The sequence below is a fragment of the Eubalaena glacialis genome, chromosome 18 (assembly GCF_028564815.1).
Source record: "Eubalaena glacialis isolate mEubGla1 chromosome 18, mEubGla1.1.hap2.+ XY, whole genome shotgun sequence".
NCBI classification, from domain to species: Eukaryota; Metazoa; Chordata; class Mammalia; order Artiodactyla; family Balaenidae; genus Eubalaena; species Eubalaena glacialis.
The window spans coordinates 54,047,010-54,060,412 of NC_083733.1; the positions used below are offsets into that span (position 1 = coordinate 54,047,010).

The following is a 13,403-nucleotide window of genomic DNA, read 5'->3' on the forward strand; positions in this document are numbered from 1 at the left end:
TACTTTTTAAACCACAAGATAAATGCTGTTGAAAGGACCATTTTGCCTGGTATTCAGACAATGTTGCCTAGTTCAGTTCAGGACTGTCATTTCACAGTATAAAAAATTCAGTTTGGGGAGGGTGGGAGGGAGGCTCACGAGGGAGGGGATTGGGGGAAATATGTATGCATATGGCTGATTCACTTTGTTGTGCAACAGAAACTAACACAGCATTGTGAAGCAATTATACTCCATTAAAGATGTATTTTAAAAAAAATTCAGTTTTGATAAGTATGTGTGAAGGATGTTGATATAATCCCTGTAAAAATACAAGGGGCTTTAATTACCAAGGAGATGTAATTTCTGTGTTTTCTTTTGGCTTATTAGTAATACAGAACTTAGTCCTGATCTGTTGAGCATAATGCTTTTGCAAATTTAATGAATTTAAAAATTGGAAAATTTTAAATATATAGTATTACTGTACTTTGTTAAAAGTTTAGTAAAATTCACATCTTAAGCCATGTATACCTGGGACTTTGGGGTGATAAAATGTCTGAATGATTATCTCTTTTTTTCCTATGTTTATTTTTCTGTTTAGATTTTCTGTCTTTTCTGGTCTCAGTTTTCAGAGGTTATATTTGCTAGGTTTTCAAATTTATTTGCATAGGGTTGAGCAAAATAATCTCTACAATCCTCATTTCCAAATAATCATTTTTTTATTTTTGTAATTTTGCTTTTATTCCCTTTTAGTTTTTCCCTAAGAATCAACTCATGAATCTAGTATTACTTCTATTTTTGTTTGTAATAATTACTTTTCTTATCTTTACTAATTTTTCTTTTATTTTCTTCTCCTTATTGTAATTCCTTAGTTGGAATGTTTATTATGATTATTTCTTTTAAAAATAATGTAAACATTTATGCTAAAACTTCTCCAAGCATTATTTTCAAATGTGTTCTATGGGTTCTGGGTTCTGATATACATTGTGTTCTGAATAATATTCTGAACATTACACAATTTATTTTAATTTCCTCTTTGACCAAAGAGTTTGTTCAAGCCAGTAGATTTTGGAATTTACAAGTGAAAGATTTTCATTTTTCTAATTTATGACTTTTTTTTTTTTTAGTCAGAGTATTTTATCTGTCCTTTTCTACTTTGTGGAATATTTGAGATTTTATAGGCCTACTATGTGGACTGATTTTGAGAATGTTCTCTGAGCATTTTAAAAGATGGTTCACTATCTATTTTCAAGATACAGAATAAACTAGTTAGCTCTATATTATAAATAAGTGCATATTTTTATTTCATGTTCCCATTTTTTATATGTTTGCATATTTCATGGATTTGATCTCCTAGGTTGAGAGAGGTAGTCTTCTCAGTTGCTAATGTGTTTTTGTATCTTGGATTTCTGTATTTTATATATTCATGATTAGCTTCTTTATTTTATCTTTAGTCTTTATTTTAGCGTTTCTTATATATTGTTTTAGATGCATATCTTGTATATATATAGTTTAGGGGGGTTTTGCTATATCAGTTTTTAAACTTTAGCATGAATCAAAATCACCTGAAGGGCTTGTAAAATACAGATTGCTGGACCCTACCCACAGGTTTTTTGATTCTGGAGGTCTGGTTTGAGGCCTGAGAATTTTCTGTATGATCCTATCATAGCTCTTTTAATAGTTATTTTTATTCTAGTTGCACTTATTGACAGGAACAATATGGTTGGTATTGATTCTCTGATTTTACTTTATATACTGTTTTAATTTTTTTTTTGGGCCATGCAGCGCAGCTTGTGGGATCTTAGTTCCTTGACCAGGGATTGAACCCATGCCCTTGGCAGTGAAAGCATGGAGTCCTAACCACTGGACCTCCAGGGAATTCCCAACTGTTTTAAATTCTGCCTCATCTTTTATCTTTTGTATCTTTTGCTTAGGATCTTTCTTTGTTTTGAATATATGTCTTTTTTTCCCGAAAATTGGAAAGTTTATGTTTTTTTCTTATGGTTGCCTTTATATTCATAATTTTCTTAGTCTTCATCCTTGATTTGAGACAGTATCTATTTACTATCTGTTACCAGTATATTTTATACATTTTACAATACATATTTTCAGTCTCCCTCTTCCCTTCACTGCACAGTTGGTGATTGATTATTATTCTAGCTTTAAATAGTAACGATTGCACCGTTCTCACCTCCCCCTTCATATGTATGAAATTCTTTGCATCTTTGCCGTTTATTGTGCAGTGACCCATCTATCAAAATCCTATCCACTGTTCAACCTTGAACTTCATTTTTATTAAACTGTCTCTCACTTCTAGCCCAATCTCTCTAATCTCTGTATCTCCATCTTATATTGTAGCTTCCAGAGCAACTTGGATCTTAAGTATATACACTGTTAGATTTGTATTTTTCGCTTTGATGTCTAAGACATACATTGAAGCTCATTGGCAGAAAGGCCAGTTTTTTATCCTTCTTCTCTGCATTCTTGAGCACAAATAAGATGTTTTATTTTGTGAAATGTCTACTCTAGTCTTTCTCCCATTTAAAAAACTAAATTGTTTATCTTTTTATTATTGTGTTTCAAGAGTTGTATATATTCTGGATACAAGCCCTTTATTAGTTTCTCCCAGTCTATGGCTTTCCTTTTTGTTTTCTTAACTGTGTTTTCTTTTCTTTTCTTTAATTAATTAATTAATTAAATTTTTTTTGGGCTGCGTTGGGTCTTCCTTGCTGTGTGTGGGCTTTCTCTAGTTGCGTCGAGCGGGCGCTACTCTTTGTCACAGTGCGCGGGCTTCTCAGTGCAGTAGCTTCTCTTGTTGCAGAGCATGGGCTCTAGGTGTGCAGACTTCAGTAGTTGTGGCACACAGGCTCAGTAGTTGCGGCGCACGGGCTTAGTTGCTCCACGGCATGTGGGAGCTTCCCGGACTAGGGCTCGAACCCGTGTCCCCTGCATTGGCAGGTGGATTCTTAACCACTGTGCCACCAGGGAAGTCCTTAACTGTGTTTTTTTTTTTTTTTCTTTTTTTTTAAGTATCGGGTTTTTTTTTTTTTTTAATGCTATTCTTGTCTGCTTACATTCTTTTTATGTATGTAGGTATGTATGTATGTATGGCTGTGTTGGGTCTTCGCCTCTGTGCGAGGGCCTTCTCTAGCTGCGGCAAGCGGGGGCCACTCTTCATCGTGGTGCGGGGGCCACTCTTCATCGTGGTGCGCGGGCCTCCCACTATCGCAGCCTCTCTTGTTGCGGAGCACAGGCTCCAGATGCGCAGGCTCAGTAATTGTGGCTCACGGGCCGAGTCGCTCCGTGGCATGTGGGATCCTCCCAGACCAGGGCTCGAACCCGCGTCCCCTGCATCGGCAGGCAGACTCTCAACCACTGCGCCACCAGGGAAGCCCCTTAACTGTGTTTTTTGAAGGGCGTTAATTAGTTTTTAATTTTGATGAAGTCTACCATTTTTTCTTTTATATTAATAGTTTTTTTATTAATAGTTTTAATAAGTTTAGTTCTTATGCTGAGGTCTATAATTGATTTTGAGTGAATTTTTGCTTATGGTATGCAGTGAGGGTTGAGGTATTTTTTTCTAGTTATGGAAATTATAGCACTGATATGAGTGGCAGCATATTACTAATCAGTTCTTGAAATGATTTATAAGAAAATGAGGATATAATTTTAAGACAGATAGATCAGGATTATGTCCAAGGTTTGCAGTGAGTGGATGGAAAACAGTTATAAAAGAAAGGATTTAAAGAGAGGCCAAGGAAAGGGCTCTTGACAAAAAAAAAAGAGCTTGGGTGCCAGTATATCAGGCATAATGAAAGGAGAAAAACAAATGAAAATTGAATTTGATGGCAATGACCGTTTCTGTATCAAGAAATGGTAGTATCAGTAATCAAAATAGAAATCAAAATCAGATTTGAAAGCAAAAATGGCTATTTTCTGTCATATTTTCTTTTTTTCTTTCCCATTAAATATATGTGTACTTTGCTGTTTAGCCCATGTGAAACTCAGTTGTAAGTAGATAAAAAGAGCACTGTCTATAGTTATTATACAATTATAGACTCAGTCAAGTTAAAAGGCCCAAGTCTTCAAGATCTCTGTAAGTATAACAAATAGGGGCTTTTAAAAGTCAAATAGGATTATAGCTATGCTTGCTCCATTCTTCTTCACCCAGTTTTTGTTCCACATAGACAGCCACTTTCAACTCATTTGACTGTGTCTGTTGGTGTTTATTCCCGTATTTTATACAGCTATTTTACCTATTTTAAATGTAATCAATTTAATCATTATCAACATGCTAATATGAAAGATGGGGTTCAGAAAATTTCCTGCATTCATTTTTCTTCATATTTTCTCTGAAACTCCTTTCTCTGGTGCTTCATATTGTCTCTTGACCCTCCTGGATTCCTCCACTAAACTACTAATTTCCCAGTCATTACTCTCCTTTTTTTTTTTTTTAAATATTTATTTATTTATGGCTGTGTTGGGTCTTTGTTTCTGTGCGAGGGCTTTCTCCAGTTGCGGCAAGCGGGGGCCACTCTTCATCGCGGTGCACGGGCCTCTCACTATTGCAGCCTCTCTTGTTGCGGAGCACAGGCTCCAGACGCGCAGGCTCAGTAGTTGTGGCTTACGGGCCTAGTTGCTCCGCGGCATGTGGGATCTTCCCAGACCAGGGCTCGAACCCGTGTCCCCTGCATTGGCAGGCAGATTCTCAACCACTGCGCCACCAGGGAAGCCCTACTCTCCTTCTTTATTCCTTTCTCCCTTCCTTCCTTTTTTTTTTTTTTTAATTTTTTTATTCTAGGAGATATTCTGGAATTTTTTTCCCAACCTATTGAATTTTTAAGGTCAGCATCATATTGTTTATTTCCAAAAGCACTTATTTATAGAATCCTATTAATATTTCATTGCTATATAATCTCTTAGCTTTCTGTGATACTAATTATATATTGTATGTATGTGCTCTTTTGTTCCTTGCCTTGTTTTTTCCTATTTGTTTGATTTTTCACATTATGGCTTTTGTCCAATTTTTGTGATTTTTAACTCTACATTAATACATTGAGGTACCAGAAAGATTATTTTAATCTCTGTGTCCATGGGTGGGTCTTGTAAAATGGTGGGCTTCACTGTGCAGCATTCAGTCAGATATCTAAGTCTTTCTTTTATATGACTCCAAATGTCAGTATCTGTAGGTGTTCTCATGATCTTCTCATTTTTTCAAACAAGAACCCTTCCATTATCTGACAACTACCAGCATTCTTGGAGTCTAGCAGAAGAAAGAAGTTGGGAGCCTATACTATATATAAACTTATACTCATCCCCTTCTTTCATTATGGTACTCTCATCTACTTTCCCTGTCATCACTAAATTTGGAGTTTCTCAGTTTTACTTTGGATAATTCCTATTTCTTTCCAGTTAGGAGAATTGGGTGTATCAGCTGCTCCTTTCATTTTATAAGCCCCACCTTCCACTATCATGCAGTGTCTCTAGCTATAGTGCCTTTCTGTTGACAGCTGTGTCACAGATTACCTTGCTTCTAAGTGGCATCCTCATCTGCTAGCATTTTATTTAAGTCACTCAGTTCTGCTGTTAATTTACAGTCCTTTATTTGCTTTCCTTTCAAAATTTCCTAATACTTTCATCCACTGTTGTCTCCTCAACCTTTTAGATTTTATGAGTAATGCCCTTCATCCCCTATTGTCATTTTAATGGAGTTTCAGGAAAATGTAGAAATAAATATCTTATTTAACCACATATCCCTTATTAATACTCCTATTCATTTTATTTTTTATCCCTTCATCCTAGGCTTTCCAAATGTTACGTGTTTGTTTTTCATCCTGTTTGTCACCTGTTCTTTATGTTTTCCCTTATTTTACTGATTTATAAAGTATACATTGTTTCATTTAAAAGCAGTTTAAGCTACATGCACCCATGGATGTTATTTGTATTTGAGCTTTCTTTTATACTGGTAGGTTAGGTTTGAAATAAAGAGTCTATTTTTAAATTGCATATTTTTGAAATTTTATTAAAAATGGGAAAATTTACAAGTGTGATTGACGATGATGATTGCTACTTTATTGAATGTTTACTACATGCCAGGCATTAAATATTTTACAGTTATTAACTCTTTTCAATGATGATTTTTTTGTACTCCTTTTTAGAAAAGGCCTGGGAAATTTATAAGTAAATAAAGACACAACAGGAAAGACTTGTGGGTTAAGTCTCATCCTTCTCCGTGAAAACACAGCTAAAGAAAAACTCAGAAAACCTAGGTAGCAGAAAAGTATTTCCTCTGAGCACAGACATTGATTCTTTAAGACTACTCCTCTGTGTATGGGACTCAGTTTAAACGAGTTTGGAACATTTAATTTACACTTAAATATGAGAGAAGCTGTCTAAGAAAGAACCATTAAGAATATAATGAGGATGCTATATTTCATCCCAATTTGTAATCAGCTAATCACAGGATAACCAATGTGAAAAGTCTTTCATCATATATTCAACTTTGTTAGATAGCTGAGAATTACTATTGGAGAGAAACCATATGAATTTACTGAATGTGGAAAAGCTTTCATCCATGTCACATGTCAAGAGATACTAAGGAATTCTTGTTGAAGAAGGTATCTGTGCATGATAAGAATGTTGGAAAGCCTTCAGCCTGAATCAGATCTCCTTCAGCATGATCAAATTCATGCTAGAGAGAAACCTTATGAATGTAATGAATGTGGAAAAACATTTAGCCTGAAGCAAAACCTCATAGAGCATAAGAAAATGCATACTGGAGAGAAATCACATGAATGTAATGAATGTGGTAAAGAATTCTCTCGAGTCTCATCCCTTACTCTACATTTGAGAAGTCATACAGGAAAGAAACCATATAAATGTAATAAATGTGGAAAAGCCTTCAGCCAGAAGGGAAACTTGCTTACTCATCAAAAACATCATACTGGAGAGAAAACTTATGAATGTGGGAAAGCTTCTATTCAGATGCCAAGCCTTATTAAACACCAGAGAAATCATATTGGAAACAAACCCTATGTATGTAAGGAATGTGGCAAAGCCTTCAATGGCAAATCATATCTCTCTGAGCATGAGAAAATTCATACAGGAGAGAAACCATTTGAATGTAATCAATGTGGAAGAGCCTTCAGCCAGAAGCAATACCTTGTTAAACATCAGAATATCCATAGTGGAAAGAAACCCTTTAAATGTAATGAGTGTGGAAAAGCCTTTAGCCAGAAGGAAAACCTCATTATCCATCAAAGAATTCATACTGGCGAGAAACCTTATGAATGTAAAGGGTGTGGGAAAGCTTTCATTCAGAAGTCAAGCCTCATTAGACACCAGAGAAGTCATACAGGAGAGAAACCTTATATATGTAAAGAATGTGGAAAAGCCTTCAGTGGGAAATCAAACCTCACTGAGCATGAGAAAATTCATATTGGAGAGAAACCCTATAAATGTAATGAATGTGGAACAATCTTTAGGCAGAAGCAGTACCTCATTAAACATCACAATATTCATACAGGAGAGAAACCCTATGAATGTAATAAATGTGGAAAAGCCTTCTCTCGAATCACATCTCTCATTGTACATGTGAGAATTCATACAGGTGATAAGCCTTATGAATGTAAAATATGTGGGAAAGCTTTCTGTCAAAGCTCATCTCTTACTGTGCATATGAGAAGCCATACAGGTGAGAAGCCCTATGGTTGTAATGAATGTGGGAAAGCCTTCTCTCAGTTCTCAACTCTTGCTCTGCATATGAGAATCCACACTGGAGAAAAACCTTATCAGTGTAATGAATGTGGGAAAGCTTTTAGCCAGAAGTCACATCATATTAGACACCAGAGAATTCATACTCATTAAAACTCTATGAATGCCTTGAATTTGGGAACACCTTCAAGAGAATTCATATTAAACAGTATATCAGAAAATTTATTTTACAGTAAATTCACATGAATGTGGAAAATCCTTCAGCAACAGCTCAAAATGTAATATACTGAGAATTTAATAACTATCACAGTATCATGAAAACCTACACCCCCAAGACCCCACAACAAACATTGTTCATGCTGTACTTTTAGGAGCATTCTCATTAAATTAAGGATCCAGTCATGGACACTAATCAACATGGTTCTGGAAGGCCTACCTGATGCATTCAGACAAAGATATGCAAGGTATAAAGATGTGAAATTAAGAGACAAAATTGTCATTTTTTTGTTACATGTTTTGCTACATGTGTAATCATCAAAATTATTTGCTCTTGATGCAGTAATAGAAAACAAAGATTGTGACAGAATATTATATCCAGAAACATATGCATGTCTGTATGGGGAATTGGCAATTGATAGAGGTGGTAATCACAAGTTGGTAGGAAAATCTGGATGATTCAGAAAATGGTCTCAGGGTAAATTGACTCTTCATGTGGAAAAATATTAGATCTTTGCTGTTGTTATACATTAAAGTATTTATTTAAAAATCCAAAAGTGTTATGAAGATTAGAATGCAAAGAGCAAAACTTAGTAATACAAGAATTTTATAGGAGAATTTTTTCAAACCTGAGGGTAGGAAAGAATTTTGAAAACAGATTCCAGAATACTCACTCTTGAGTATACATACATATAGCGAAGAAACTGATACATGTACCCAGGGAGTCCTGTACCTTTATGTTCATTGCAGCATGAGTTATATTAGCAAAAAATTGGAAACAAATGTCTGTCACTTTTGAAATGGATGAATAAAATGTGATGCAGTCACACTGTATAATATTCTCTAGTAGTTAAGTATAGCAAATTAAATCTATATGTATTAATAGAGAAAGATATGAAAATCATGTAGAGTGAAAACAAATGAAGTGAATATATTATAATTATACCTGTATGAATTTAAATTAAATCAACACTAACCAACACTAGTATTAAAGCATTGGTTATGGGTGAACATTTTTATGTAAAGCTATGAAGAATGGATTGGAAGAATACACACTCAATTCCCAAAAGTGGTTGTCTCTAAAAAGAAAGGCAGTAGAAGGGAAATGGGGCCAAACATGGTAGTTAAAGGATACTTCAGTTTTGTATCTAAATATCTATCTCATTAAAAAGAAATAAAGATTCCAAGTAAATAAAACAAAATATGTTAATTCTGAATTGTAATAATATATGAGTTTATTCTGTTGTTTATGCTGTTTCTTTTAAACTTCTGAAAATTAAAAAAGATAGGGATAGGAGTAGGAAACCTACATGGAGTACATGTTATAGTGGATTCACATTCCCAGTTAGATGCAGATATTTTACAGAAGATATTTCTACAATCATATCTTTACTATAAAATATGAATTTAAAAAATTGGAATGGTAACAAATCTAGTTATTTAAATTTACTCTCAAATGTCATATCACTAATCTCTGTGTGGTCTTTACTGAGACCACAGTAGATTATAGCATGATTTTGCAACAGGTGATTGAATCACATACATTTAAGGATCATATCACTTAGTAATACATCACTTAGTAATACATGCACAGACTTGTTAGAGATAATTCGTTTTTCAGAAACATTTATCAGGAATTTTAATAGTCCACATAACCAGTATTGGCATTAGAAATTTGACATTTTTTAAATGAGGAAAACATGTCACTCTTACATTTTTTTGTATGCCATTGAGTAAAACATCAACTCTTGCATTTCAGCTTGAGTTTTAAACTCAGATTATTTTTTTCCTCTAATCTGCCACAGTCAATTTCCCCCACCTCTAATTTGTTTCCTTCAGGAAAATGGCACTGAAAAGGGAGATCTCAGACCTAAACAGAATTCTTCTATTAAAAGCAAATCTTTTTGAGGATTTTTGATTCTTTTCCACAATAACTTGACATATGGAAAGCAGTTAGTGCTCTTTTTGAATAGTGATAAAAATGAGTATGTAACACTTAAACCTTAGGCTGCTTTCAAATATATCAATTTCTTTTAAACTCAGAATAATACTATGCTACTATAACTATAGCACTGCACTGCTTATTATTAGCATATTTGAAGGTTGGTCTTGAGATAAGATTATAAATGCCATAGGTTGACTTTGTGAGGTAATGTATCCAAATAAGATACATGTATATCTATGTGAATCTAAATTATCCTCTCTTTTCTTCCATTTCTCATTAAGCATTCTCTCATATTCCTTAAGTGTTATCCACTTGCGCTGGTGCAGCTTTGAAGTCACCAGAGCAACTAGCAACTCTAATCCAGACCAAATAAGGAGGATTACCTTTTCGTGCCTATAGTTGGTCAGTGCCAAGGCCCAGCAACAAGAATGATTATAATGGTCGGCTAGAGTAAGATAAGCAGTTGCTGCACAGTATTCAGTGATATTGTGTGCTATAAATTTATTCAGCCATCCCCCTACTAATTCAACTTGTTGCTAGTTATTTGCCATCACAAACAACACTATAGTAAACACCCTTATATTGGCCCTTACATTTTATTTTTATTTCTGGGGGATAGATTATAGGCAAGAGACTGCTAGATTAAAGGATATGTGCTATTTTTAAATTTTAATAGATGCAATCAGTTATTTTCAAAAAGACAGGTTTCCTCCAGCCATGCAATAGGTGGTATTATACTAAAATTCATGTTTGTCTGATGAGTATAAACCTCACCTTTTCCCAGATTTGCTTCTTTGTAAAATTTCATATTATTAGCCTATTTTCCTGTAGGATTATTTATTTTTCTGTCAGTTTTGAAGACTTCTTCACGTATTAGACATTAGGAAGTTTATGGATTGGTTATAGAGATATTTTAATCTCTAGATTGTATATGTTACTTCTTAGGTTTTCTTATAAGTTGTCTATTTCCTTTTTGCAATATATAAATAATCCATCTAGAATTGAATTTTTAATGTCATGTATGAGGGTTCATTTTCTTTTCTTCCAGATGGGTCGCCAGTTATACAAGCACAATTTGTTAAAATAACCCAGCAGCCAGTTTAGCAGCAAGTCACACAGCTCTGACACCTGCATGTCCACCAGAAGCAATCACAGATTTGAACTAGCAATCAAAAAAAGAGAGAGGGAGAGCAGAATAAGCTTTAACCTAGCATTAGGTTTATTATTAGCTTTGTCCTGACAAGAAAATGTCTTCACAGCATGTTCATCAGACAGTCCTGCAACTACCCAAGCAAGCACAGCTTCCACTGCTTCAGCACTGCACAGAGGAGAAAAGATCAAAATGGGCGTGGTTCACCTCAGCACTGGGAAACATTAACATTCTCATCCAGCACATTTTATAATAATCAACCAGGGCATCTGCACGGTGTGTCACCATCACATGGGGCACACTCAGTTGTAACAATGATAATCATTTAAGCACAGAGAAGCCACTGCCTTGGTTTCCCAAGACTTGTGATGCCTTAGTTATATAGGCTATCAATGTCTACATGCCAATTAACAGTTTGTCCCATCCAGATACAGGCTACAAATAAGAGATTTACAGTGGTGTTTTCTTCAAGGAAACTGTGGTAGAAAGGCAAATCTAAAGTCATCTTTCCAGAGATGAATCAGTGGGCAAGGCCTGTTCTTAATCCTTTACTGATACCACACTTTTCCTACTCAACTAAAACTTTGCTATGTAATCCTTTAACCATATGATCTTTTCTTCATTCAACTTAAACTGCCTGATATTTTGATTTATACCAAGACCTATTTCTATATTCTCTTGCTTCATTAATCTGTTTTTCTATTCCTATACTAACACCATATTAATTGATAACTTAACATTAGCCTTATTGTATTTTGATACTGAGTATTACAGCAAGTCCCCCACTCCCTGCTGTTTTTCAGTTTTATTGGCTAAGTTAATTTTCTTTCTATATAAACTAAGATAGTTTTCTCAAATTACAAAAACCCTTTGATATTCTAATTGGAATTACCTTAAATTTATACACTTACTTTGGGAGAAATGACATTTATGATACTGTCTTTCTGTCCCAAAACATAGTATGCCTTTGCATTTGTTCAAATTGTGATTCACGTCCTTCAGCATGAGGATTCTGAACAAAGTAATTTGAAGCCCATCGCTGCTTAATACCATTATATTAAAGATTTTTGTTCAGTGAATAAGGAAATCTCCCCTCCACCCCAGCCCAGAATTCATGTGTGGAAGCCCTAATCTGCAATGTGATGGTATTTGAAGATGGGGCCTTAGGGAGATTAATTAGTTTTAGATTAGGTCATGAGGGTGGCACACTTATGATGGGAGTAGTGCCCTTATAAGGAATGCCTCGTGTATGCACCAAGCACACAGTGAGACAGCAGCTGTCTACAACCCAGGAAATGGACCTTCACCAAATCTGCCAGCACTTTGCTATTGGGACTTCTTAGCCTCTAGAACTGTGAGAAATAAACGTCTGTTGTTTAAGCCACCCAGTCTATGGTATTTTGTTATAGTAGCTCAAGCTAAGACAGTCCCCTTCCTGCTTAATTCTACCCCAGCCAGTTAAATATGAGGTAAACATCTTGTCAGATGCTTACTATGAGCTCCTGATATATGGTAAATAAGACAAAGCCACTTCTCATTAGAAGAGTATAATCCCAACTCCATTAACAAGCTCTGTAATTTTTGGCAATTTGTAAAACTTCCTAAGTCCCAATTTCTTCATTTTAAAATAAAAATTGTTGGAATGGGAAATATGTGGAAAATACAGTTCCTGCAAATGATATCACCAAAATGTTGAACTAGGAAGCTCCAAGCTATTGTTTTCCCACAGTAACTGAAAAACAACAACAACAACAAAAACCCAGAAGCTTTCTGAACCAACTTTGTAGTACCTCTGAAAAACAGTCAAAGGTTTTTTGAAACAAGAAAATGCTCAATTAAGAAAAGCCATCTTCAAAAGTTTTGTGGCATGTTTACTCTTTCCCCACCCCTCCCCAGCACAACAGGGTTCTTGGTCTTGACCTGGTGGCAACCCAGTTTCTCCTTCTCAAACTTGAGGGAGCAGAGCAGACCATGTTTGCAAATTATTGTGTATCTGTTCTAACTTATCTTGAGGATACATGAAGGACTGATGCAAGGCACATTGCTGTTTTACATTACTCAGAATGCAGGTGGGGAAATGAGCATGCACTGCTCATAAAACCTTCAAGGTGGAATGCCTGGGGCAAGAGATATTGGTGGGGACACAAACTATGGCCTGGAGGAAAAACTAGGGTAAAACTCTGGGAAAATAAGACATTCAAAAGCAGATGTATATAGGGGGGACTTTACTAAGACATACACATGTCCACACAGGGACTTCCCTGGCGATCCAGTGGTTAAGACTCTGCTTCCACTGCAGGGGGTATGGGTTTGCTCCCTGGTCAGGGAACTAAGTTCCCATATGCCACACGGTGCAGCCAAAAAAAAAAAAAAGAAAAGAAAAAAAGATATACATATGTCCAC

At 35.3% G+C, this 13,403-nt stretch overlaps 1 protein-coding gene across 3 annotated transcripts in view; it reads left to right on the forward strand.

Annotated features, from left to right (window-relative positions):
* The window catches only part of LOC133078912 (zinc finger protein 260), a 52,853-nt gene extending 40,954 nt beyond the window's left edge, over positions 1–11,899 (forward strand). Inside the window, exons 6-7 of one of the 3 annotated variants that reach the window (XM_061174123.1) lie at positions 6,631–8,153; positions 10,899–11,899. In XM_061174123.1, the coding sequence (XP_061030106.1) occupies positions 6,631–7,842 (1,212 nt within the window). In that variant the 3' untranslated portion in view covers positions 7,843–8,153; positions 10,899–11,899. Of the gene's footprint in view, positions 1–6,134; positions 8,728–10,898 lie in introns of those variants that run through there. The other 2 variants (XM_061174122.1, XM_061174121.1) reach the window with 2 other exon arrangements.
* The last annotated feature ends 1,504 nt before the right edge of the window (positions 11,900–13,403 follow it).